We start from the raw sequence: 25,048 nt of genomic DNA, 5'->3' as shown, positions 1-25,048 counted from the left end.
AAATCCATTTCAAACAGGGCGAGCAGCTTGAGATTGATTGAAGCAATTTTCTGCTAAAGGAAAGTATAGCAGCTCCGATGACACGGTAGCCTCTGCAATATGTGCACCACATGCTACTCTATCTGAGTGATCGGTGAGAGAGAAGAACATAAATAAAGGGATAGTGAGAGGATGATGGAGGAGGAACCCGTGTTCGCTGAAAATGTTGGTGTCATTGTTCGACTGTCTGAGGAATCAAACAGCTCATTCAACGGCCATTTGTCTTTACCAGCCCGACTGATTTCTAGGTCACTGTAAGTCGTTCTCTCCATCATCCCTCCAGCATAGATTCAGGCATGGTCCAACTGACACTAAAGTACTACTGACAGTAACCTGTTCAGATGTGATGATCAGCTACACCACATTTCATATTAGACTGCATCCTTATATAGTCTTTTTCAATTTTTTTTGTTGGTTGGTCAGAATGATTACACAAAAACAAAAAAACTGATTCACGAAATTTGGAAGAAGGTTGGGACGAAATAACCCATAACATAAATAAAGGGGTGGCTTCAGTATTTATTTTTCACTTTATCTAATCCAATAAAGGACCTTCTTGTACATATTCACTGACTTCCAGACTGTAATTCTTGGACCTTGATTTAAAAAAGAAATCAGACATTTTATGGGACTATTATTTATGAGTTAAGGAGCAAGGAGACTTTTGGTCCTTGGCGGAGCTATGTGCTCTACTGACTCCCAATCTAGTTTGACTTTTATTTGGGTCCGGTTTTGTATTTGCATCTGTTCTTTTGTCCTCTGAAGTCAGTTTATGCGGTAATTGGTCTCATGTAGAAAGAGCATAGCAAAACAATAGCTAAATGAAATGGACAAGAAGACCGTCTCCTAATCAGTTTTGTTTGAATATTTCTAGATGGTGCAGCAGCAGCAAAGTCTGACGAGTTGGTTGTGGACCGCAGCTATGTGAAGAAGAAACTGGAGCACGGTCTGACACGGATCTGGCAGGTTGGTAGTCTGCCTCCCCTTTTCTCCGTCTGTCTATCTTTTCAAAGTTGTCTAGTGTCTTCTTTTTTTTCCTTTACTTATATATTGTCTTTATCAAAACGTCCACAAATCAACCATGTCCCTCTCATCTGTCTCCTCAGGATGTCCAGTTGAAAGTGAAGGCCTACATCCTGGGCACGGACATGTCTAACTTCAAATATGATGATTTCATAGTGGTACTGGACGTCATCAGCAAGTTCGTGCAGTCTCTCTCTTTTTTTTGCTTTACTTGTTTCTCACAGTACTCGTGTGCCCAGTCACTTACTAATTCACCAGCTTATATGATACAAACATTTGCACACAAACAGATATATACTGTTTATATTTGCCAATGCCCAATAGAAAGTTTTCCATTTGCTTTGTTAGTAGCCTATTTTTATATTAACTACCTTTACTAGTAATTTACTACTCAGCTTCACTCTATTTTGGAGTTCACAATGCTGAGTATACAATAACACAAGGGGTTATCACATAATTGTTGTAATAAGCCGTTAAGTGGAGCAGGGCCCCCCCTCCGCTGTGTTGTTTCTAACTACAGGCCCTCAGGAAACCTGCCCTCGTGATATGGATCTAGATTGTTTTTGCTGTCAGTGACAAAGACATGTTAATTATTGAAAACGTCAAGGCCACACACACTATAGAATATAGAACAGTTATTTATTGCAATAGTGTAATTGTTTGTATTCTTATTTTCTTTATTTATTCATAAAGAATACAACTATTGTCTGGACAAATCCCTCTGCTGTACATCTTCCCTCTTTGTCTCCTTCATTCACTTTTGTCTCCGTCACCATTTATTCACGTCCACCCCCTCTCTCAGGTTGATGCAGGTGGGTGAGGAGTTCTGCGGCAGCAAGTCCGAGGTCCTGCAGGAGTCAATCAAACGGCAGAGCGTCAACTACTTTAAGAACTATCACAGGTACGAGGTGTTTCCATCGCATCTACTTGATCGTGTGACAATAAGACGTCGTCTCTGTTCATTCTCTAAACTGACGGGATTGATTATGTGTGGACAATTAGACACACAGTGGATGGAAGAGACATGCGCAGCTGCCCGATATCCCTGAAAGCAAGTAGTGAGATGATTGTAAGTGGAGCAGATTTTGGAACAGCAGGTTGTCATCGCTTGACAGAAACTTTCGCACACAAGTGCAACCATTGGCTGCCGCTATTATTGGTTGCTCCACGCCGAGCACAACCCTCCTCGGGATAGACGTGTAATTACATGATAACACTCACTGAGCTGGAATCACATTTACATCTTGATTACATACCCCAAACTCGCCAGCCACATGAATATGTATGCTGTCACACCAGACAGCGACTCATCATCAGAGGTGATTTGCATTGATCAGGGATTGTGATTACCTGTCGAGAATTATCGGTAGGATGATTAAATATCAGAGAGATTATAAACGTCATCCTTTTATCGAAGATGGCAAAGGAGCAAAACACAGGGGCAAAGGCTGGAGGGGATATCAGCAGGAAACTGAAAAAGAGAGTAATGGCACTTTCAAGCCTACTTTGTTTGGTCTGGAGCTTCGGGCAAATTTTTTAAACAGGTGTTTTTTCAGACATTCGTTCTAATTGCAGGGAGTTGAGACATTAATCAATACAAGAAGAAAAAAAGTTGAAGCCTCATTGGTCTACCCAGGAACAGAGTTTCCCAGACTGCAGGATTGATCACCATCTTTGGTTCCGACTATTGACGTTGATGTTCTAGTAGAAACACCCTAATGATATTACAGTGGCAAGAAAATATATGAACTCAGCTCGTTTATGAAAATGCCCCTGGACTTAACAAACCCTCACAGAGAGAAGAAGAAGGCACATTTTTAACCCCGTCTCACGCACACACACATGCACGTCTGCGTCCGTGCGCAGCAGGATTCCAGTGTCCATCGTCTTTGCATTAGCTGTGATTCATTTTTGCAGCAGGTTGTCATCCTCAGAGAAACACATCAGTGACCTTTGACTGCGTGATGCCTGTATTTGTGCGGAAATTTGTGCGGCCTGCAGAAACACACTCATTCATCAGGGCGGTTGTGTTGTTGTTGGACTGCGGGTGCAAAGAACAGGATGACAGGGCTTGTCAGGGCTCAGCCATGATTAATATCTAACAGATTTTCCACTGGTGATTTTCAATTTCTCTTTTATTTAGTCCTGTTTTGTTTTTTTTCATCCTGGAATTATCTATGCATTATATTGGGGGAATTACGACGTGGGGACTAGTTAAATAAGCATTTTGTCAACTAATGTATGTTGAAGTCAACCAGGAGTTTTCCGTCTCTCGCCTCTTCCACATTCTTTTACATGTCGTACTTCAAACTGCTTCGAGTCAGGTGGTAGTGGGTGCTGGGGTGTTTGAATTCAACACTGCTCTGACATTTCACACACAAAGACCTATAGTGACCCGATCAGGTGGACACAAGGGAGGCTGTCACAAGCTGTGATCACCGTTAACATGGAAACATGTGACGCACGCACACACACACAAACAAATGTAAACATGCACGCACACACATACACATGTTCTTTATTCTTTTTCCATGTGTATCAGTGACCTTTGCAGGTTGTGTTTTTGCAGAAAATGTAATCAGAAATCTCAGAATGGAAGCTGGATAATTGTATAAAATGGCACAAGGTCACCAATGGACAGATGTTGACTCTTTCTCCTCCTCTTTCCGTTTCTTCCTCTTCCTCTTCCTATTGTCCTCTCGACCTTCTTCCGCCTCCTCAGGGCACGACTGGAAGAACTAAGGATGTTTCTGGAGAATGAGACGTGGGAACTTTGTCCTGTCAAGTCTAACTTCAACATCGCCCAGCTCCATGTGAGTAACAATCACATCAGTGAGGCAGCAAGAAAGGAGGCGAGACCTTTACTGCATGTTATTCCTTTACAGCTTTTATAACAGGGGTTTTCCCTCCACAGTCATGAGCTATAGTTAAAAAATATTAACTTGAACAGCAGAGTAGATCCGGTGCAAATACCAAGGAAAAATGTTTTAGGTAAATAACATTTATAACAGAGAAATTGTGTAAGCAATTTAAAGAAAGGATCAACATGTTCAGCTCACTTCACATAGAAGAAGGGAGAGAAATGTCAGAAAGACAAATGGAGTTAGAGTCAAGAGTCTGTTTTCTCATTTTCATGCATCTCGCTCCGATACACAGTGCAACAAACGCACATGCAAAAGAATCTTCAGAATAAGTGGCGTGAAAATGTTGTTTGTCTGCATCACTTTATGGTAAACAGGCAATGTAATGCTTCGCTGTTACAAGATTATTTAAACTTGCAGGTTTTTTTTAGAGCTGAAATGTGCAGCAGTTTGTCACAGACGTTCCCTCAGGACACCGACTTTGGTTGTGAGTGTAATACTAATATTCGTACGCCTCCACGCAGACAAAAGACATATCTGCTGGAGGCTTTAGGTTTTCAGGTTGTACATCCATAGTCCATCTCGTTGTTGTTGGGAAGGAAATGGAAGACGTTGAGGGAATTTTTTCAGTTACAGTACAAACTGTCATTTAAACACAAACGTTTAAGTGAAGGAAATTTGTTGTTCAAATGTCAAACGTTATCATGTCCCCAAACATGTGTTTGTTTGAGTCTTGAACACTTATTATTTTAATTTCCCTCCAAAAAAGACACTTAAATCCTTATACAATTTTTTTTTTTATATATATATATTTTATATATATACGTTTTTTTGGGCTCTACTTAGTGCCATTCTCCTTTACTTAAATATATTAACCTTTTTGTGAGATAGTGTGTTTGATAAAACAGAGGCTCCTTTTTTAAATGGTAAAATTATACATTATTCTCAATTAAATACAAAACCTCTTTTCTCCATTGTCTGTCTCATCTTCACCAACTGCACGCCTACATCCTTTGTCCTTCAAAGTGTCTCTCTGTCCCATCTTCTCCGCTCCAGGAGTTTAAGTTCATGGGCCAGTGTCGCTCTCCGTCCGCCTCCCCGAGCAAACAGGCCACGTCCTCCAGCACACGGGCCCAGGAGGAGCTGTCACTCTTCCAGCAGTACCTCCAGGAGGGGAACCCGTTCGAGATGCACATCGAGGAAAAAGAGGAGGAGACGGAGGATGTGCTGGCATCCAACGGAGTAAGTTGGCGTATTTGCTTGTTAGACTTTGTTGTGGTAGTTTTGTTCATTCACATCCCCTCATACACTGTAAATGTAACTTATGTTGACTGTCGGCACATCATATGAGTTGATCAGATACTGTCCACACCCACATTTAACATTCAAGGCTGAAACTCTTTGATGAACTAGGGCGTAATGACCGTGAGTCATTAAGTGGTTTACAACAGACCTGGAGCTGTCATCAGCCGGGCCACGGTAGCCTCTTATTAACAGCGTAAGGCCAGCAGTGCAGAACCCGCCATTATTATTATGGCTCTTTGATGCATCGCCTGACACATTATATAAGCCGTTAAATACAAAATCAATCTGTGAGCATCTACACTGCAGGACCAATGATAACCCAGAGAGAAGAGCCGAATGTAATAATGTAGAAGTCGTTTTTCTATGATTCCTTTTTTTCATCCGTCAGCATTCAATAATTCTCTCCCGGTAAAGCAATTATCCCTGGTCCCTCTATTTTAGTGCAGTAGTTATCACCAAGCCCGTCAATACTGGAAACCTTTTTATTTCTTAGAAACACATTTTCTGCGTGGGCTTTGTGTTAAATTTAAAATAGGCAGCACTTTATCTTCTGAGAGAGACAGAAGTGCCTCGCTGCTCAGCATGGGGCCTTTCAGTTTTGCATGCAACCTATGTTGTCCGGTTAAGCTACGAGCCGAGCCACTTTGGCGCCATACATAATTGACAGAGAAGAGAGATTGTTTTGCCGCACATCTTTCAGTGTACTTCGTTCAGCTGCATCTTTAAACCAGAAGAGCAGGCCAGCTCCACTTGGAGAGGGAGCGCTGGCTTCTTACTTGTTCACCTCCTTAAAGCAGACGTAGGGGCAGCTGTGGCTCAGGCATCACTCCGCCAGGTTTGGTTGAAAATCTGTCCAGTAGCTTTTGCAGATTTTTGCTTACAAACAAACGGACACAGGTGAAAACGTAGACAAGGAAATGGAAAAACAAGAAGAGACACAATTCTACGAGCCTGACGAATGTGATAAGACATAATGTGTAAAATTGTATGAACGGATCCCAAACATTGGCTGTTTCTTATGTGTTGTTGAACAGAAGAATCAATAAATATCATATTGTATTAGGATTACAGGAGTAAGTCAGTCGCCCTGTTGTTCACACAGATACACGCCACCCTGACACATCACCCGTTTTTTATTTTTTATTTTACATGGATATATTTTCTGCTTAGGCTCAACATCAAAAGCAATATTGCTCTGTCTAACATATGAGGCTTAGCTCAGCCTTTGCTGGGCTTTGCTCTTAAGCTTGTAATCCTTCCTATATGACTGCTGTGTTGCCTGAACCTGCAGTTAAGGACAAAGAAAAATATTATTCCAGGGCTTTACCTGAACTCTCCTGAGAGGTGAATGAATTTTCTGCTTTTTCCCCACCGAAAGCCAAATAGTGTTATGGTTGTGCAGCCACCAGGACTAAAAGATGAACGCCTTACACACTTTCTCTGTTGCAGTAGCCATTTTTTGTTGTGTGTTTTGTTTCATAATCTGGATATTTCATTTAGGTGTGTTATCGGACCCAATTTCCCCAGGGCATTGGATTCTTTCTTTTTTTTCACACTTCATCTGAACTGCATTTCTGCTTCAGCACCGGCACTTTGACCAATTTTTCCACGACCTCTGTTTCCCCCTTTTCTCAAGTATGAGTCAGACGAACTGGAGAAGAACGTTTATCAGGATTACGACAGCGACAGCGATGTCCCCGAGGAGCTCAAGCAGGACTACGTGGACGAGCAGACGGGAGACGCCCCTCTTAAGAGGTCAGGTCCAAGTCTTGTTATTTCACACCACACAACTCGGAGGACGCACAGACGATGTCAAGTGAAGTAACACAGTACATTCCGGTGACCGTCATCTCTGCTCCCCTTCAGATTCTTGAAAGAAAGTCGACGTTTCACTTCATTCATGCGCACAAAATGTACGATCGACCCTTGATTCTTTTTAAGGAGCTTTTAAAAGGATATTGAGTCATGCATCAGTCGGCTTTCTGTGCCTTTAGCAGTGATAAATTTAGCCTACCTCTGCATAACCCTCCTTAATAAGCTGAGAGCTTGTATGAAGCTTTTTGTCTGCACATGATAAATTATCTTACTTGCCACCTCCGCCAATGTGATTGGTGGCCATCGAATGATTACTCGCTTTTTAATAACTGCAGAGGCAGCCGGGTGCTCCTCTGTACCTCGTTTAAAAGAACCCATTTTAATGTGAAAGAGAAAATTGAATGCAATTGAGGATAATTTATATTTTATGTCTAATTTGTTATCAACATTTAATTGCCACAATGTAATAATTAAGACAGTAACACATTATAGCTTTATCTATTAGGTCTTCCTCTTAATTTGATGGGGTGGGCATCCTGAATAACCACAATCACAATTTGCCTCATTAGGCTTCACAATCTGAACGAGGTGCGACATTCTCTGTCCTCAAAACTCAACTAAGGTGAAGAACTTCCTCCAAAAAATTGACATCTCAGAGACAGTCACAAAAGTGAGGGATCCTTCTCGGGAGCATAGAGAAGAAGTGTGATAGATGCTGTTCCTAACGGAGCACATCAACTAAAAATTACAATATTTAAAGTTTGAAGAGAAAATGCAGAGGTGTGTTAGGCAGTTGGCAGCCTTTTGCAGCAGCTCCCTCGGTACCATGCCTTTCTCTTAGACTTTTTTTTACTTTTTCTCTCATTGTTGTCTACTTACTTCTTACTTGTTGTGTGCTGACACCAATGTTAAAAGCATTTGTGCAAAAAGAAAATGTCTGAAAGAGGTAAAGGGAGAGAGGGGCGAGCATGGAGGGCAGAGCAGTGATGACAATTGGAATGGTAGACGTAATCATAGTAATTTATGGAGGTAGAAACATTGTCCTGCACCACAATGTAGATACAAATATTTTTTGCATTTGCATGTATATATGTATGTTGTGGATATATGAATCGGTATGAAGTGTTTATGAATATCTGAGAGCTTAGGGCAAAGTTTTATACCGGGAAACACATTACTATTACTTATTCAGTAGCTCCTCATTACAGAGGCGTTGTTCTAATGAGCTTTTCATGTTATTTCACAGGTCAGAACCGCATCATTTTTTAGCTTTAACTCTCGTCAAATTTCCTTTCCCTTTTCCCCCCGTGTATTAACCTGACACTGGCCTAAATGCCAATTTCCCTACTTTTATCAGCATGAATCACTAATGGTTAATTATTGAATGGGTCGGACGAGCACATCCAGACATTACTCGGCCCCGTGCAGTGATTGCTGGCTAATATGGCTGGATGGTCAGTGTCAGGGGTCCGGTGCTCCAGGATCACCAGTTCTCAGACTTTGACTAGCAGGGGTCCTTCTGTTCCCTCTGCTTTGTGTAATGGGTTCTGATTGATCAATTACAAGGGTTTGACCCCGCTGAGGTTTTTGAACCCGTCTGATGATGTCAGAGGATTAGTGATGTTAACATGTATTATTGAGTCTTTTCGATTCTCATGGTCCTGCTCTTACTTTCTCTTTCAACCCAACAACACCCTGAACCCATCAGCATGTCCCGAGAGACCATAAGAAGCAAGAAGAAGTCAGACTACAACCTTAATAAGACCAATGCACCAATCCTCACCAACACCACCCTCAACGTCATCCGGCTCGTGGGTGAGTCTTACACACACACACACACACACATACACACACACTCACACTCTACCACTTACGTCTCCTTGACATCAGACCAGTCTCAGCTGCAGCCGGTGTCACTGCTCGCTTGTCCATTGTCCACCAATTAAGCGAAGAGCCTGATGCGGTGGCCGTGCTCAGGTGTGACTGAGCCGCAGTGAGAACTGTTAGCCTTCGCCCTGAGCTCTGACCTTTCCAGGTGCCCGCACGTATTTGTGACGCGGCCGTTATGACATCAGGTCTCACCCTTGGAAAAGCAGGCTCTTCGGCGTATGACCCTCTTGATGAGATTTTCTGTTCCATGTGTGGAACAGAATAAGACTCGGCAGTTATCTTTTCTGTGTGGCGCTGTAGTTGAATACAACTTTTAATACAGAAATTGATTTAAAAACTCTGAGGCTTTACAAATGATAAGTCAATTTAGTGAAAATGTCCCTTCTCTGTCCTTTACTTCAACCCTTTCCTGCATATTAAATAGTTATGGTTTTATATACTTTATGTTATTTTAGGCTATGTGAAATTAGAAGTAGGAAATAGCCAAAGTTGATTGCAAGTAATCATTTTTTTATTCGGCCTGTGCAGCTATTTGATGGAGATTTCTTCGATTGCCTCCTGAGAATTCAAAAGAAATGGCGTGAAAAATGAGGCTGTTAGAGAAATAATGATGTCTCAGTTGGCAAAGCGAGCTAGATCGAGTTTATTTCTTCTCTTTTCCTCCATTCATCAGTTCTGAGTCAATGGTAACCTTGTAACACCCCTGTTCCTCCATACGTTCTGCTTTTATTACCTTCATTTTGAATTAAATCCTCGCCCTCAAGTGTATGCAAATGGACTATACTCCCACTCAAGTTCCTCCCACAGGACATTGTCCCACTGTGATTAACGACAGTAGTCTTACTTTACTCTTTTAATCTCCTACAAGATTTACTTAAGAACAGAACCATTTCTTTCACTTTCAAGTGATACTGATAAAAAACCCACACTATGCGTCACACTCTTTCTTTTCATCCTCTCTGTACAGGGAAGTACATGCAGATGATGAACATTCTGAAACCGATCGCCTTCGACGTCATCCACTGTGTGTCCCAGCTCTTCGACTACTACCTGTACGCCGTATACACCTTCTTTGGACGCAATGACATGGTACAGTATTTCAGATTTGTTTTTTTATGCCAGAGATCAATAAGTTAAAAGTGAGAGGCACAACCACAGTATACTGAACATTTAGAATTGTATTTCCTGCAAGACCTTGTGACTGAACCCATTGGTTTTACTTTTTACATTTTCTCCACTGTTTCCACACTCTGAGTTAAGCTGGGCTCACACTACAGTTTTTAAAATCCCTGACCAATCAGTCACCAACATAACTAGCATAGATATTCTTCTTTATAATGTTAAACACGACCACACTGCAAGTTTATCACACACACTGCAGGATGTTAGGATTATTGCTCCAGTGACCTCACGGCTCTCACATGACCTCAAGGGAAAGCAGATGAACACAAAATGGAGAGAGAGACTTAACAAACGGTTGAATGATTCCTATGCTTTTGGAGAGATGGGTTAACAGGGGTCATCTACTCTTCAGGTGATGTTTTAACTGTAATTCATAATATCTTTCAACAGTAGCACACTACATGGCGTGGGCCTCAGAATGTTTACAGTTGCTTGGCAGCACCATCAGCTGCTCTGGTCTCTCTGTCTCTCTCAATGTTTTGTTATTGTTCAATAATGACATATTTACAATCCTAAATATCAAACTGTCTGGCAGACAGCTCTGTATCCCCCCACACAACCAGAAAATCAGGATTGAGCGTTGATACTTCAGATTCGCAGGGTCAAATCAGCCCCTAATTTCTGAAGTCTGAGCCCCTTATTCAGGCAATATTCTGTATATATTATATATTTCTTTTTTTTTTTATGTCTATAAGAGGATGCACAGTGTGACAGGGGAAAAACCACCAGTGCGCGTCTCAGTAAACACTCCAGATGAAGAATAGGTTTCTGTCTGTGAGCCCAGTCCCTCTTTACTCCATCAAAGGGTTCTCATGTCATTTACACTCTGCCTCGCAAAGAAAGAAAATAGCATTTGTGTCAGTAGAGCCCTCGGGGAAGTGGTAATGATAGCAACAAAATGACTTCTGCCCCACTGAGGCGAGAGAGATAAAGAGGATGAACGCCCTGCGGGGCCGCTCTTGTACAGATTATTGGCATGTGTGTGTGTCACGGGGAGGTGAAGGAAACTAAACACACTAGTTACGAGTTGATGGCTTGTCAGGACGTCTCTTTTCTCATGTGCCTCAGTCCGACCCTCAGACCATATATAAATATATGTCAACAACATGACTGCTTCCCAGAAGTGAAACCAATGCGTCTCAATTTTCCACCTGTTAGCATTAGAAGTTATAACCCTGTCTCTTCCATGTTGATGAATGGGATACGGGCCAAAGTAAAAAATCCAGTTTCACTCCAAATACATTTTCTATCAAGGTGTGAAACATCATGATTGACAGCTGAGACTGACTTGAGCTTGGTTGAGCAGATATATCTGCGACACCTGGATACAGCGGCTCCATCCCATCTCCATCACTACTGCGCAGACCCAAATGCACAAGATGGCAGCGTTGGTATCCAGAATATTTTTGCTTACTTTGTGAAGGAAGTAGAGGCACATCCTCTATCTTTATCTACAGCATATTAACCTGCTGGACCTAACTGTCACTATGTACTAGTCAAAATGCTAAAATGGAGAATGCAGGGTGTGTTCTGTCCAGATGGATCTTTCCTTGGTCTGTGATACAATCCCTGCCTTCTCCCTGTTATCTGTCTGAATACAAAACGGCTGCCTCTTGTCTTTCATTCGTTGAGTCGTCCATCTTCATACTGTCCACTGTGGCTCCATGAATATTATGTTAGTGAGTTTCTATCTTTTTACCTTTATTCATATCAATCAGTAAATCAATCACATTTGATCATAGCAGAGATTGCAGACAATATGTCTCATAGGGCTAAAGGTGTGGCATCCTGAGAAAAGATATTAAAGCCTTCCCGCTCTTCTTTTTCTTTTCTGTCCAACAGCCCACTCCACTCTCTCTCCATCCCTATAGGCACCTCTCTGAAACCCCCCCTCATTATGTGTCATTTTGTGAGCCCAACCATTTCATTAATGCTCTCACTCAAAGAGGCACCTACAGTAAAATGCTAATGTCCCCATGAATCTTTAAAAGGCTGCTACAGATTGCTGTGCACATATGCTGGTATTTTGACCTAGGCTCCACTCTCTTTACACCGCTGGAATCAGGATGAACGGCTCGACCTCTCTACTCGCAGTCAGTTAATGGGTTACATTAATATTCAAAAGGGTAAATACCCCCATTATCTCTTTATATTGGCCCCGTCAATTCAAGCAGCACTATTGACTCTGCCAGACATGTGCTAAAGATACATTATGTGCCGTACTCGCGGATTCTCCATCTCAATTGATAACCAGGCTTTGAACTGCTGCGACTGGAAGTGGCAGATTTACCGACTCTTTTTCTTGGAAAATGGATTCCAGGTTTTTAAATTTATTGAAAAGCGTTTCCCTGTGGTAAAAAATTTGATATTTCATTTGGGTGTCTCTTTTTGGAAGCGACAAAAGGAGGATCGTGTGGGGGGGAAAGAGGGCAAGACAAGATGGAGAGATGTGAATTGTCACTCTGCTTTTGAAATATGATGTAAGAAAGAGGGGAGGAGAGAGACTCCCTACCAAAACAGTGGAGAAGGAAACAGGTGCTGAGACAGAGAGAAAAACAGAGAACAGACCAGGAGAGTGTCTGGCACTTGATTAAATGGCTTCCCTGAAAAATGAGCAATAATGCAATAAATAGTTCTTCTTTTTTTTTCATTTTGGACTCCTGACTCCCACAGACAGGTCTTCACACTGGATGCTGTTCATCTTGCATGCACATGTGCAAGTCAGTGTTTATTTAATGAAATAAAGAATCCAACACGCCCCACGCAAATATGTTCCATCTTCCTTCAGATAATTGAACAAGGCTACGATCTAACACACTGATTTGTCAATGATCCTATAGCTGGGGTTTTAAATGAGCTGTTTATCTCATTCTGGAAGGTCTCCATAAAAACAGTGGAAATCAAGATACAAGATATCATGAGTATTAATCTTTTGATCATGGGTCCAAATTGCCCATAATGCATCTCTCCTGCATATAACCCCACAAGAGTGGAGCTGGTTGAGCTCCAAATATCACATAGATGTAGGCTGAAACAGATTTTGAATTATGTAGTATATTTAAATTATATATTAATTTATTTTTTAAAACAATGTCAAATTGAATGGACCACACTCCAAATGTGATTTTGTGCTACCTTCAGTGTAAAACTTTCTCTGTGGAGAATTATGAACCATGTATCCTAGTAATAAGGTCAAAGAACATTTGGGTATTTCCTTACCACACATGGCCGACCACCAGATCCTGATAAGTTAAGACAGAATCTAGCCGTGACTCTTAAATTAAATGTGAGGCAGTAACGGTGTAGGTGTGTACTTGAGTAATTCCACCCATTACTCTGAATATTCTAATTCTGTTTTATTATTTACTTCTTCACGTGTTTATTCCTTGTTTTTTTCTTCCTGCTGCCCACTCGTCATCCATAGCCCGTCCCAAGCCCTTCTTTGCCAACTCACAGTGGCAGAGAGTCGGGTGCTACCAGGGTGGTGGGCCCTGCTTGCTTGGTAAGAGGAGACTTTGGAAATGTTTGGACGACCTCACAGGGGTCGTGCCAGCCCCGCAAGTCCAAACTACCCGTCAACACTTGTGGTTGGGGTTGATTTGAAGCTCTCGACCTGTGTGCAATTTGCTCCCTCAAGTGACATCAAGTACATCTGAAACTGTGATTTCAGAGGCATTTCGATGTTAATTTGCTGTGCTGTCCCCCTCTCCACTGTACCTCCACTGTAGCCGCTGTGATTGTGTGATACAGACGCCTGTTCCTCTCAGATCCTCCTCCTCCTCCCTCTAGTTTCCTCTAGAAGCAGAAAATAAAGCTCTTGTGTCCAACTATGGGGCAGAGAGCTAGATGTTGCTGTGTTTGTGTGTTTGTGTTTGTGTGTAGATGCTCTCACACAGAAGTGTTCTCATGGACGTGTTTGTGCCTGGTGCAGACAGTAAATGTGTGTATACGTGTGTGTGTTTTACAGTATGAGTCATCGGGTCTGGGCCTTATCAGCAGCAGACTGAGAACCACACTGAACCGGATCCAGGAGAACCTCATTGACATGGTAAGACTGCATCTCTCTCTCTCTCTCTCTCTCTCTCTCTCTCTCTCTCTCTCTCTCTCTTACCCTGTCTCACTTTCTCTGCCTCTTTCTGTCTGTTTCTCTCTTTCTCTTTTTTACCTTAGCTCGTTATCTCATTGCCTCATTTTCTGACACAAACCTGCTCTCTCCAATCTGCCCCCTCCGTCCTTATGTACCTTTCTCCTCTTTATGCCTTTCCCTGTATTTTTTCCCCCAGCGTCCATCCACTCTATCCATCACGACCGCATGCGTGTCGTCCTAGTGTTGAGAGAGTCCACGGCGCAAATGTCGCCGCAAAATGCATTATGGGTCGTCATTATCTGGCCAGTGGTCACCCGTGCATTCACACACCTCCCTCTGTTTAAGTGGCCCCACCAGAGGCGTGTTATTCCATTAGGCCTCTCAATCACTGCTCCCTTCTCTAACATTGGGACAATTAGTCTGGTCCAGTCCACACTCTCCTCGTCTTTTTTATATCTGACAGTGTATCTTTCGAATATGTGTCTCTCTCTGCTATATGAGGACAATGATGTAAGTGTCATCTCTCACTTCATCTCCATATCAGACAGCCTTCTAGGCCCAAAGAAACCACAAAACCAAAGTTTAATCTGACCTTAATCTGCAATGCCAGAGAAACTTTTCTCCCCAGAAGCAGAAACTGAATTCAGGGGATATTTTGGCTTTTTTTTTTTTATAGTTTTCATGAGAAAAGACTCTTAGTTGTGTCCCATGACTCCAATTATGATAGAAACTCATTCTGCCTTGAATTCAAATAAATTTTAATATTAAGAATCAACTAATCTTTTCATTCATTCGTCCAACATGGAGCTATGTTTTCTCCCATGGCGGATTGATTTAATGAAATGAAGGGGACTGGTGACGGTATGCATTCCAGTTTAAAGATAGGATCAGTTAATCTGATGAATTACAGTGTCCAGTTCTGAAGGCGTAGAACAAGTTGGGCTTTGTTTTTGTGTCCCTCTGGAGGGTTACTTTTTGGAGAGTTACATTTCAGGATATGAAGTTTGTATTTTTGTGTTTTAACTTCTGGATCAATTGTGCAACTTGAAGAAAAGTATGGGCAATAAGTGGCTGTTTTCTTGGCTATGAATTTGCAGTATCATGATCGTCAACTGTTACCGGCTCATTGTTAATTTGAGTCACATTAGAATATTAAGCTATTATCAGCAGTTCTTCACAGTAGGATTGCACACACCATACAAATCACCTATTTAAAACACAGCAGTATTGGACAGTGCAGAAGCCAGGATGGCTAATATTCATAGCTTTGATAAGTTTGATAAGTGTGGTATCTTAAACAATATGTATGAGTTTATCTACCGTGGAGGAGTCCAGGACAACAGCTCCCTACTGGGGCGTGAAAGTAATTCTCATCTTATTAGATCGGGGGTGGTCTGGGGACGTGGAAAAAAAAAGAGGAAAAATAAAGCAGAGGGAAGAAAACACATAAAAGTCAGAAAACACATAAGAGAAGAATAAATGATCAAAACTTTATATTGCGTTAAGCAAAGCGATGCAGCAACATGTTTCCTCCCCTCAGGAGGCATCATAGCAGCTATTTACACCTCATATATTTCTGGCTAAATTGTGAGAGTCTTTCAAATGTCAGACAGACGACGGGTGATGAGCTTGGTGCTCAGCTGCCTTCTCAGAAGGAGGAGGAGAAGGAACATTGTTCGAGACCACGGAATAGCGAGTAGGATTAGGGAGAGATGGCTGCATCAATTTAATTTATGTATTTTGTCAGCAAACTCAACGATAAAAAAGAATTACAATACAATTCCAATAATCTGAAAAAACAGTGGATGGGTCGACCCTGAATATGATCACATGGACGTGGACAGACACGTGCACAGATAAGTGCGAGTGAAAGAGTGATTCTCGTTTATATCTGTGAGAAAATGTGAGTTTTCTGAGCAGATAAAATGGTGCTAAACCTAAACAACATGCACTCACACACACATTTCAAATGAGCATAATAGTATCACTTTGCGTCCACCTCAGGCTGCCTGATTAAAAGCTATTTAGGACCACCTCAGAGAGCGAGCACAGCGTGGGGCTCTGCACCTACACCCGTCCCCTCTGCAAAGAACTGGCGAATGCTTTTGAGTTTGTCTTTTCTCACATGCAAAACTATTTCAGCTCATCTTAATAAATCATTCTTTGTTGGAAAAAGTCCCCATTTTCCAAACTAACACAGCACTCCCTAGATTTGTTTTTCCTTTTTTCATCTCTGTCTCCTGCTCTTCTGTGTTTCACATCATGACCCTCACACATAAATCTCACATCCACACTCTCTTCTTTTCGCAATGTTCACACACACACGTTGACTGTGCATCATAAAAAAAAAAGTAGATGACATCTGTATATCACTCTCATTTCCAGAGCAAATGTAGATTGTATTTATTGCCCGCACCTCCACGGATGTATAAACTTGAATGTCCATGAGTGACTGACTGACTGAAAAAGAGACATCAGTGGTTGACCATCTGTGGGTTGGAGTTTCCCATCAGCCACTGCTCAATTAATAGGCACTACCAGTTTCTGTTATGCCATCAGATTGAGCATTTATAGCAGCCCCACACCTGAGTGTGTCTCCAGTGTTGCCCTGTGAGCTCAAGGCTTCTCCTCCCCTCTCTGCTTTCAGCCCTGTTGGATGACATGGTGTTGTTTCATATGTGGAAATCAAAGTCCGGAAAATGTCTGGACCCAGTTTTCAATTCCTGGTCTGACATGCCTTTCGTGTGAATAAGGTTCTATCAATGTGACGTATATCAGAAGCTGCATCTTTAACTTATATGTGTGGTGATTTTGTTACAAGATTAAAATTCTCCACATGTGAGCACAGAGAGTTGGAGAGAAGCAAACTGATAAAGGCTTGAAACTTGCTGATACACTCGTGAATAAAAATACAATGCTATGACGTCGTGGATATGCTAATTTGAGTATTACATAATTTACAGATGGCAACTAATTTCCATTGAAAGTGTTTGTTTTCACTCCTTCATTTCTCACGTTGCTCATCCACTGTCCAGCCATGTTAGTATTTATACCAGTGTCCATGATTAATTACACGTATGGATTATAAATCACTCTTTTTTACATTTTTTAAGTGACTTCCTCCGTAGTGAAAATGTGAATATATTCACACAGAGTGCCCACATCCACTCCACCTGCATACTAATACACCCACCCACACACTCCAGAGATTGCAGCAGGGTAGACCTCATTTGTAAACAGATTATAAAGTTAATTGCACGCTGCATTTCAATTCAGCAGCCGAGTCCTTGCGGTTTTGTTCCCCTGATTTGCCGCCGCAACTTGTTGATTCTAAAAAGCAATGTGCCGGTAATGACTCCGGGTCCCACGTGAACGCCAGCGAGAATCCATCTCACCTCAACTTAGGTATAGAGCGGCTTTGGTTTTAAATTAGGAGCTCCGCCGGGGAAAAAGAAAAAGATCATCCCTGAGTTTATGTTCCATCTCTCTGCCTCGCGTATCTTTGATTACCTCTGTGAAACCAAGCGGCCTGTGTGGGTTTGACGGTTTTCCTTTGGAGTTCGCTCACTCTTGACTCACTCTGTTTCTTTTCGGGTGTTTGGAGGCTGTGAGGTTGGGGAGAACCTCGTGAGATTGGCAGGGATGTAATTGCTTTTTCAGAAACTCAACGTTTTGCCACAGAAGACTTTCTACATAATGTGTAATCACATGCGACTTGGTGTCATCTACTCCAGCTCCGAGTTCGAATATGTCATCCTCACCTGATCGTGACGCTCCGAATTGTCTTGCTGAAGAGGAGGCGGCTGTCATGGGGAGTGATGATTTGCTTGCGATCCTTTTAGTGATACAGTGTGGCGCAGGTTGGGTGTCAGTGCCACATCAGGTTCCTGCCATGAACCCCATCTGTGACCGTATTGTCGCTGCCGGAAAGTTCAGCTGTGACAGCTGTTGAGTCGTCGCTGCAGGCAGCGCTGTGACGGCAGCTGACACGGGCCAGCATTTCCACCGAGGGCCACCTCTGGTTGACTGTCGTTTTACTCCTCGTGTGACAATGAGCACCAGTATTTACTCTTTCTTTCAGTCGCTCCATTTTTCTCACTTTTCTCTCTCATTCCTTTTGTTCCCCTCCACCCCTCCATCTTATCTGTTTGTTCCATCGCTTCCTCCTCTTCCGCAGCTGTGTGCCAGCGTTTGCATGCCTCTCAGCTGCTTGTATTGTTCCACGCAGTTTATTAGTGATTCTGACTGAATATACAGTGGCATGTTTTGTGTCTGTGTGTTTGTTTGAGCGTTGGCTACGGGCCCAGGCATGGAAGATACAATCAAACGTCTGGAAATATTGTTTTTTTTTTGCTGTTTTTTCCGAGTCTTACAACTGCTCAAGTCATTGTTGATTCGATGTGTGTGTGTGTGCATATGCCTGTTTATGGCCACTCAGCTTTAGTGTTCTGTAGAGTGGGACTCAGGCGTTTTCAGGCTCGGCACCGAAACAGCAATGAGGAGTCGGGTAATTTCTGTGTTGGCTCCAGTGTTCTGGAAGCGAGGGTGCTCACAAAAACACACACTGATATACGAGAAAACACACATGCATCAACAATTTTCATTGATAAACACACACACACACACAGGGTTGTATCAGTGCTGTACATAATGTCTACATTCAACAGTCTGTCCAACACACTTCTCATGCTCGCTCCAGTAACGGGGTGATAATCCCCGAGCCGGTTGCGGTTGGCTACACTCAGCTTGGCACAGCCGACACACACTGGCGCACTGCCCCTCATGAGTGGCGCTGGCTAATGTCACACACACACCAACACAGGCTACATCGACTCACACACACACACACACACACCGCTCACTGAATGCAGTCATTAGTCCCTCGTCTCTCATGAGGACACATCACTGTCCGGGGCCGGAGTCTTTGTTCGGGCCGGGCCTGTCTCGCTCTGTGAACGGGGCAACATGCCAGCAGGGAATGCCGTTTGACAGGGATTATAGATCATAATTAAGATCCGTGGTGTGACTCTTTAAACCGCAGTTGTCCGGATATCACATGTATTGACGTTTTGTCGGGGGGGGGGGGGTGTCAGTGGAACTCGTGCACACGCTTCATTGATAGGCCCGGCTGCAGGGCATGTTCCTCAGCTCTGATGTGGAGACAGTGGATCCCCCTGGACACAGACTCTGCTTGCTGTCTGCTCCTGCCGGTGACTCATCACCTCTCCCAGCTTCACGGAATTTTTTTCTTAGACCCATTTTTATGTTTTTTTCCAACCAAGTGCAAAGTTTGGCTCATTCTTATGCAGCTCTTCTAATTCAAGCACTTCAACAGAGATATTTTCTTCTTCTATCTTGGCTGTTTATATTTTACCAACCCCAAAGCAGTTGAGAGTGAAGCAGCAGCATCAGGGAGAGGAAGGTGTCAGAGATACGGCCTTGAAGGGCTGCGTGGTGTCGCACCAAATAAATGAAGGTCCTAATTCCATTCGACATTCATCTAATGAGAACCAAATTTCTAGTATTAGAGTGACAAAGAGGTGCAATAGCATCCACTTGACAGTAATTGCCTGGCAGCCAATCCACTCCACTTGTCCATAAATCTCTATGGAAAGGCTTGGAGAGGAGTAAGCAGTCAATCACGGCAGATTGAGACACTTCAATGGGGGGATCACCTCTCAACTCCCAGCTGGAAGCGTCCTTTAATGACGAGGGTGATTCCAAAACTATCAAGTTGTTCATTAGTTCCTCGTTTATTTAAAAGTTATTTCACTTTTATGTTTTGCGGTCAAACTCTGGTTTTCGACAGACAACAATTATTTTTCTTTATACATAGTTAAACTTCCTCTTTTGTTGAGCTTGAATTGAGACAGTTTTACCCTGTGAGGTGACTGGGCTTCACTCTACATTCCTTTAACTTTCATGACCTGATTCCAAAATACAAAGTCATTTATCAAGACTGAGGACATTTTCACACATTTCAGTTTGATCCAGATCAAGAACATCTCTTTTGGATGGGCGGAATGTTGGTCTGTCAGTCTGAATCGTGGTCTGAGTCCTCTTTATTTTGATTCAGGAAACAACGGAACAGCCTGCAGGTCCAGACCAAACAAGGCAGGCTTGAAAGGCCTCTAAGGAAATGAGGATTCATTTGAAGAATAACATCAATTGTTTTTTTTGTCTTAAAATCTTTGCTGTTGATTAATGTGCTGTTAATTGACTTATTAGTTAATCATTATTTCAGCTCTAGAGGAATGCTACAAACTTCGTTGCATTATTTTCAGAATCAAACGTTAATTGAGAGCTTTACACTTTAAAACCGAACTAATGTGTCTCATTAGGACTGTGTGAGTGTGGTTTAATCCAATAGCTTTGACAGTGAAGGGTCGGTCTGTCCTCGGGTGTCTGCTGCGGCTGCTGATAGATAGAAAGATAGATTGGACCTTCTGTACTCACCTTAAAGCTACCTCCAGCTGTTCCTCAAAATTGAGCCGTTCACACCAACGAAATCCCAAATATAGACGCTCCAGCAGAGGTGAGCCGTCACTCAGCACATTAGAAAAACACAGAATTGAACAGAGCCAAGTGAAGCCTTCGGTCCGCAGTGCACACTGTGGTTATTTTTGTCATAATGAGGCAGCCAATAGCTGTTGTTTGTTTCCCAGGCGATAGGACAAACAGTGCAATTGAAGTAGGAAACTGCTGGAATCGAGCTCATGGGCGTTTTTATTATTGACTAAATAACAAGAAAGTTATGTGGGAGTTGGATGAGCGAGTGTGACCTCGACAAATCTGAAATGTGCTCCAGAGAGATGACACGGGGGGTAAAGCTTTTCGATTTTTCTCTCTGTTGACCTGTAGTCCTGTTCTTAGAACTGTTCCTCTTGATGGATACAAAGCTCTAGTGTCACTTCTCCCCAAGTCATTATGGGAAGAAGATGACATGTGAATACCATAAGGTTTAGAAGAAACGCCCACACATATATCTGCTGTTTTAACCATCTATGTTTGATGAAAACCGGCAGGGATTACTAATAGTCAACAGCCGTCTGTTTCTTGTTTATTTTCATCATTCGTATTCAAAGCTTTGCTCTGTTCTGATTTCAAATCCCTCCCTGGAATTAAAAAAAAAACACACAGGTAACATGGGGAATTCCACGATTTAATTTCTAATCATTACACATGGGCAGATAAGCTGCCTGGCTTTAATGCTTGATGTCTTCATATCTAAGAGTGTTGTCGGTTCACATGGGGAAACCATTTTAGTTCATTCATCTTTTTGCCATGGATTTTTGTGAAGCACTTTGTAACCCTGTTTAGATACGTGGAATACATATACAGTTACAATAACAATAACAATAATAATAATAATAAGTATTATCATTATTTTGGCATTATTACCTGAAATGAAATGTGTTTTCCCTTTTGCCTATCCATCTAGTTAAAGGTCCATAGACAGCTTGAAGTTGATATTTTAGCAACATGTTGCTCAAGTGCTGGATGAAAGTAAGACAGACTGAATCAAGTAAAAAAAAAAGGCTTTAGTGGTGATGCTACTCTCCAACATCTGTCTTGAAACACGACATTTGCTTTTTGTCTTGGCGTATACTGTATGATGTGTTTATGTTCTATAAACGCAAAATATATCTTTATATACTGGTATAAACTATTGCTACAAAGTACCATTACTTCCACAGGCTGATAGACTGCAGCACCGACACTAGAAGGTTTAATAAATCACAAAGGAACAAATCAAGTGAATAGTTCAACCTTTACTGGACTGTAACTTCTGTGGATGTAAACAGAGAAGAAGAAGTTTTTCATCATTAATCAAACAGAGACAATAAGTAAGAGTAAACTTGTCAGATAGGATTAGGTATTAAGATAGAAGCATTTGGTTAATATATGAGCGTAAAATGAAGTCCAGAAAATAGATAATGGATGTTATATTATATGGTTGCCTAAAATATTCCCCTTTAAACTTGGTGTGAATTATTTCTGCCCATTTGCACCAAAATGTTTCATTAACAATAGTTAGAGTCAAACGATATGTCTTCGTACATTTTTCATGCCAATTACCTGAAGGGCCCTATGTGAGAATGCATATGTCTTAGTGATTTGTGATTTGCTCTGGCCAACCTCCGAGTAAAATGTTTGAGAATGCCGGTTGCCCATTGAGAGTACAGTCGGATAATTGACGCTTCTTACACGTGACGGACACTAAACTGGAAGAATACAAATAACTCGGGATGAAAAGATCTTCTATACATGTAGAAAACACAGACGAGATAAAAACTTGGAAAGACAATGCGATTTAAGAGCCTTTGGAGATAAAGGCTGAACACAAAACCACACAATTTTCACAGCAGAGTTTATAATAATCTATAAGTCATGTTCTTCCTCCTACATGCTCTACCCAGGAACAGACAGCTTGTGATTGTCAATATCCAAATGTCATGTGTACAGTATAGATTGAGCTTTAAATAATGGTCATTTACACTAAAGTGTAGCTTCAGTCATTGCTTTCACTTCTATCTGTGACACACGTGTATTAACATAAGTCAAATGTCAGTGTCTATTTAAAAAGACAAACTATCTGTACGTCACAGAGAAGTTTTGGGCCCACTCTTAGTCATGGTTTCGCAGAACGGTTCATTAACTCCAGGGCCACTTCTCTCTGAGCGCCCGACAGATAATTAAAACACAGTGAGCTCACAAAGAGAACAAGTGTCCCCTCCCTCAAGGCCTCCTTCTTGGCCCCAGCTCTGTTACTCTCATTCAGATTGGACCGGGGCTTCAGACTCCTCCTCGGATTTGACTCACACAAGAAGTAATCTTTATTTTTCATGCCTCACTTCACTATTTAACATATTTGAAGTATTCAGATGAATTTATATGAAGTGTATTGAAATGGAGGACATTGGCTGCTGATTGATGCTGCTATGACGTACTGCTAAATACTGAGTAAATGTTGTTCCTCTACAAGGACACTGGTAAATATTTGGAGATATCTGAAAGGCCCAGCATATTTCCTCTGATAGTTCCTTATGTCCTCATTTACTTTTTAACACCTCTGTGGTTTTTTTCCAGTCCACTGCTGCTCTGTTCTGCTGTTTTTTTAAGATGGTGATGTGGTACAAATACCCAGATGATATTACAGTGGCAACAAATGACCTGGTTCATGCGTTTTCTCTATTAAAACAGAGACTTCTACCCCCGGAATTTACAACTCGACATACAAAAGTCTTACAATATCACATCAAACAGGATCAAATTAAAACAATGTAAAAGACTTCCTCAGTGAACAAAATCTACGTATTCATAAATCAAATCTTACAAGAATTGCTTTACTTTCCTCTCAAAGTCAATGTGACAGAACTGTTAATGTTATCATAATCGTGCAGTAAATATCGGATTAACTACAAAAGTCTGGCATATGTAATAAATCTGATAAATGTGACTGACATATTGTGATGTGAAGCTGTCACAGATGTTTCAAGAGATTATTAAATGTCGATTTGTTAATGTAGTAAAGACATGGTGGCATATTAGTGGCATATACAGTGAATTATATCTGTTTACGTAACACAGTACTTGTGTTTTTGCAAGATGTTAATATCCCTTGTTTTTGCACCTTTGTTTTTGTGGCGCTAGAATTTTCTAGGCGTCACTGAGGCACCGCTGCAGACTCGATGTTCTCTTATCCTCCTTATCTCCATCAGCTCATTAATATTTTCTGTCTTTCTCTGACACAAACTGTTTAAATGAGGGCATTTCTGCTGCAGGTAAAGTTGCAAACGAAATCTTAATTTCTGTGTTATCAGCGACAACCTGTGCCCTGATTAAACAATTTTCATAATTGAGTAGGTTAGCACCAATGTGACGGATCAGAGGGTTTCAACGTGGGGGATGGGTCTTCCCAAGGGGGCTTCATACAGCCTCAGGGAGGGAAACACAGTGATCGGAAGAGACAAAAATAATAATCAGTTATTGCATTAGTTATCAAAAGGTAGATTGTGTAAAAAAGCCTAAAAGTGTTTGAATTGGTTAAAGGGACTCCCTTTGTTGCATTTTTACACTTTTTTTGGATAAGGTTAAATTGGTATTAATAAGGTAATGACACTCTAAAATGCAAGACAGACCCACCAGGAGTAAAAACAAACAATTATTTCACTCTCATAATATTTAGTGAAAACTTCAACCAATAAAATTCTTCGGACCGAAGGACCTTATTGGCCGACAGACCTGTCTGTTTGCTGCATGGACATGCAGGTTTTCCGTCTGCTTCTTGTGGCGCATTCGGGCCCGCGTCATCAAGGCAATGTAAATGTATATAACTTACTGGTGCTTCTGAATCCGAATCCATTGCTTTGGTAAACAAAAACTCATATGCGTGCGCGGAGGCAGTAGGTTGTAAGTCTGCTTGTAAATAAAGTTTCTTCAAAAAAACACCGCGGATGGGAACGAGGGGGTGGGGCATTGGAGGAAGGCGGGATGATTTGAATGTGCTGTAATTCTCAAATGCAACAAAGGTAAGAGTCCCTTTAAAGAGATATTCGGACATACAGTAGTTTTGAGGCATTTTACAATCTCATAAATGCCTTAAAACAGATCTGTTTATGTGTCTGATATCGTCTGAAGTTATGCAGTTTTTATGCACCTCTACCATATAACAGACTCAAGTGGACTTCTTGTTTTTTTTCACCAGGGTGATTCAGGATCTTTTATCCCTCCTTTTCTGATCCTGTGTGTTGAACAAAATGTGCCCTGCAGTGCATCCTCTCAGGGGGGGACAGCAACCTCATTTATTATCTGGCCTGAAGTGGCTGCTGTTCTCGTAATCCGC

The 25,048-nt window shown here is 41.8% G+C and overlaps 1 protein-coding gene across 1 annotated transcript in view; it reads left to right on the top strand.

Annotated features, from left to right (window-relative positions):
• The window catches only part of vps50 (VPS50 EARP/GARPII complex subunit), a 99,105-nt gene that overhangs the window by 55,787 nt on the left and 18,270 nt on the right, over positions 1 to 25,048 (top strand). Inside the window, exons 14-22 of the mRNA XM_061092584.1 lie at positions 914 to 1,005; positions 1,146 to 1,240; positions 1,865 to 1,963; positions 3,785 to 3,875; positions 4,980 to 5,165; positions 6,865 to 6,983; positions 8,752 to 8,858; positions 9,901 to 10,022; positions 14,083 to 14,163. Coding sequence (XP_060948567.1) covers positions 914 to 1,005; positions 1,146 to 1,240; positions 1,865 to 1,963; positions 3,785 to 3,875; positions 4,980 to 5,165; positions 6,865 to 6,983; positions 8,752 to 8,858; positions 9,901 to 10,022; positions 14,083 to 14,163 — 992 coding nt within the window. The remainder of the gene's footprint in view (positions 1 to 913; positions 1,006 to 1,145; positions 1,241 to 1,864; positions 1,964 to 3,784; positions 3,876 to 4,979; positions 5,166 to 6,864; positions 6,984 to 8,751; positions 8,859 to 9,900; positions 10,023 to 14,082; positions 14,164 to 25,048) is intronic.

The sequence above is a fragment of the Limanda limanda genome, chromosome 19 (assembly GCF_963576545.1).
Source record: "Limanda limanda chromosome 19, fLimLim1.1, whole genome shotgun sequence".
NCBI classification, from domain to species: Eukaryota; Metazoa; Chordata; class Actinopteri; order Pleuronectiformes; family Pleuronectidae; genus Limanda; species Limanda limanda.
This window is presented reverse-complemented; position numbering and strand designations above follow the sequence as displayed.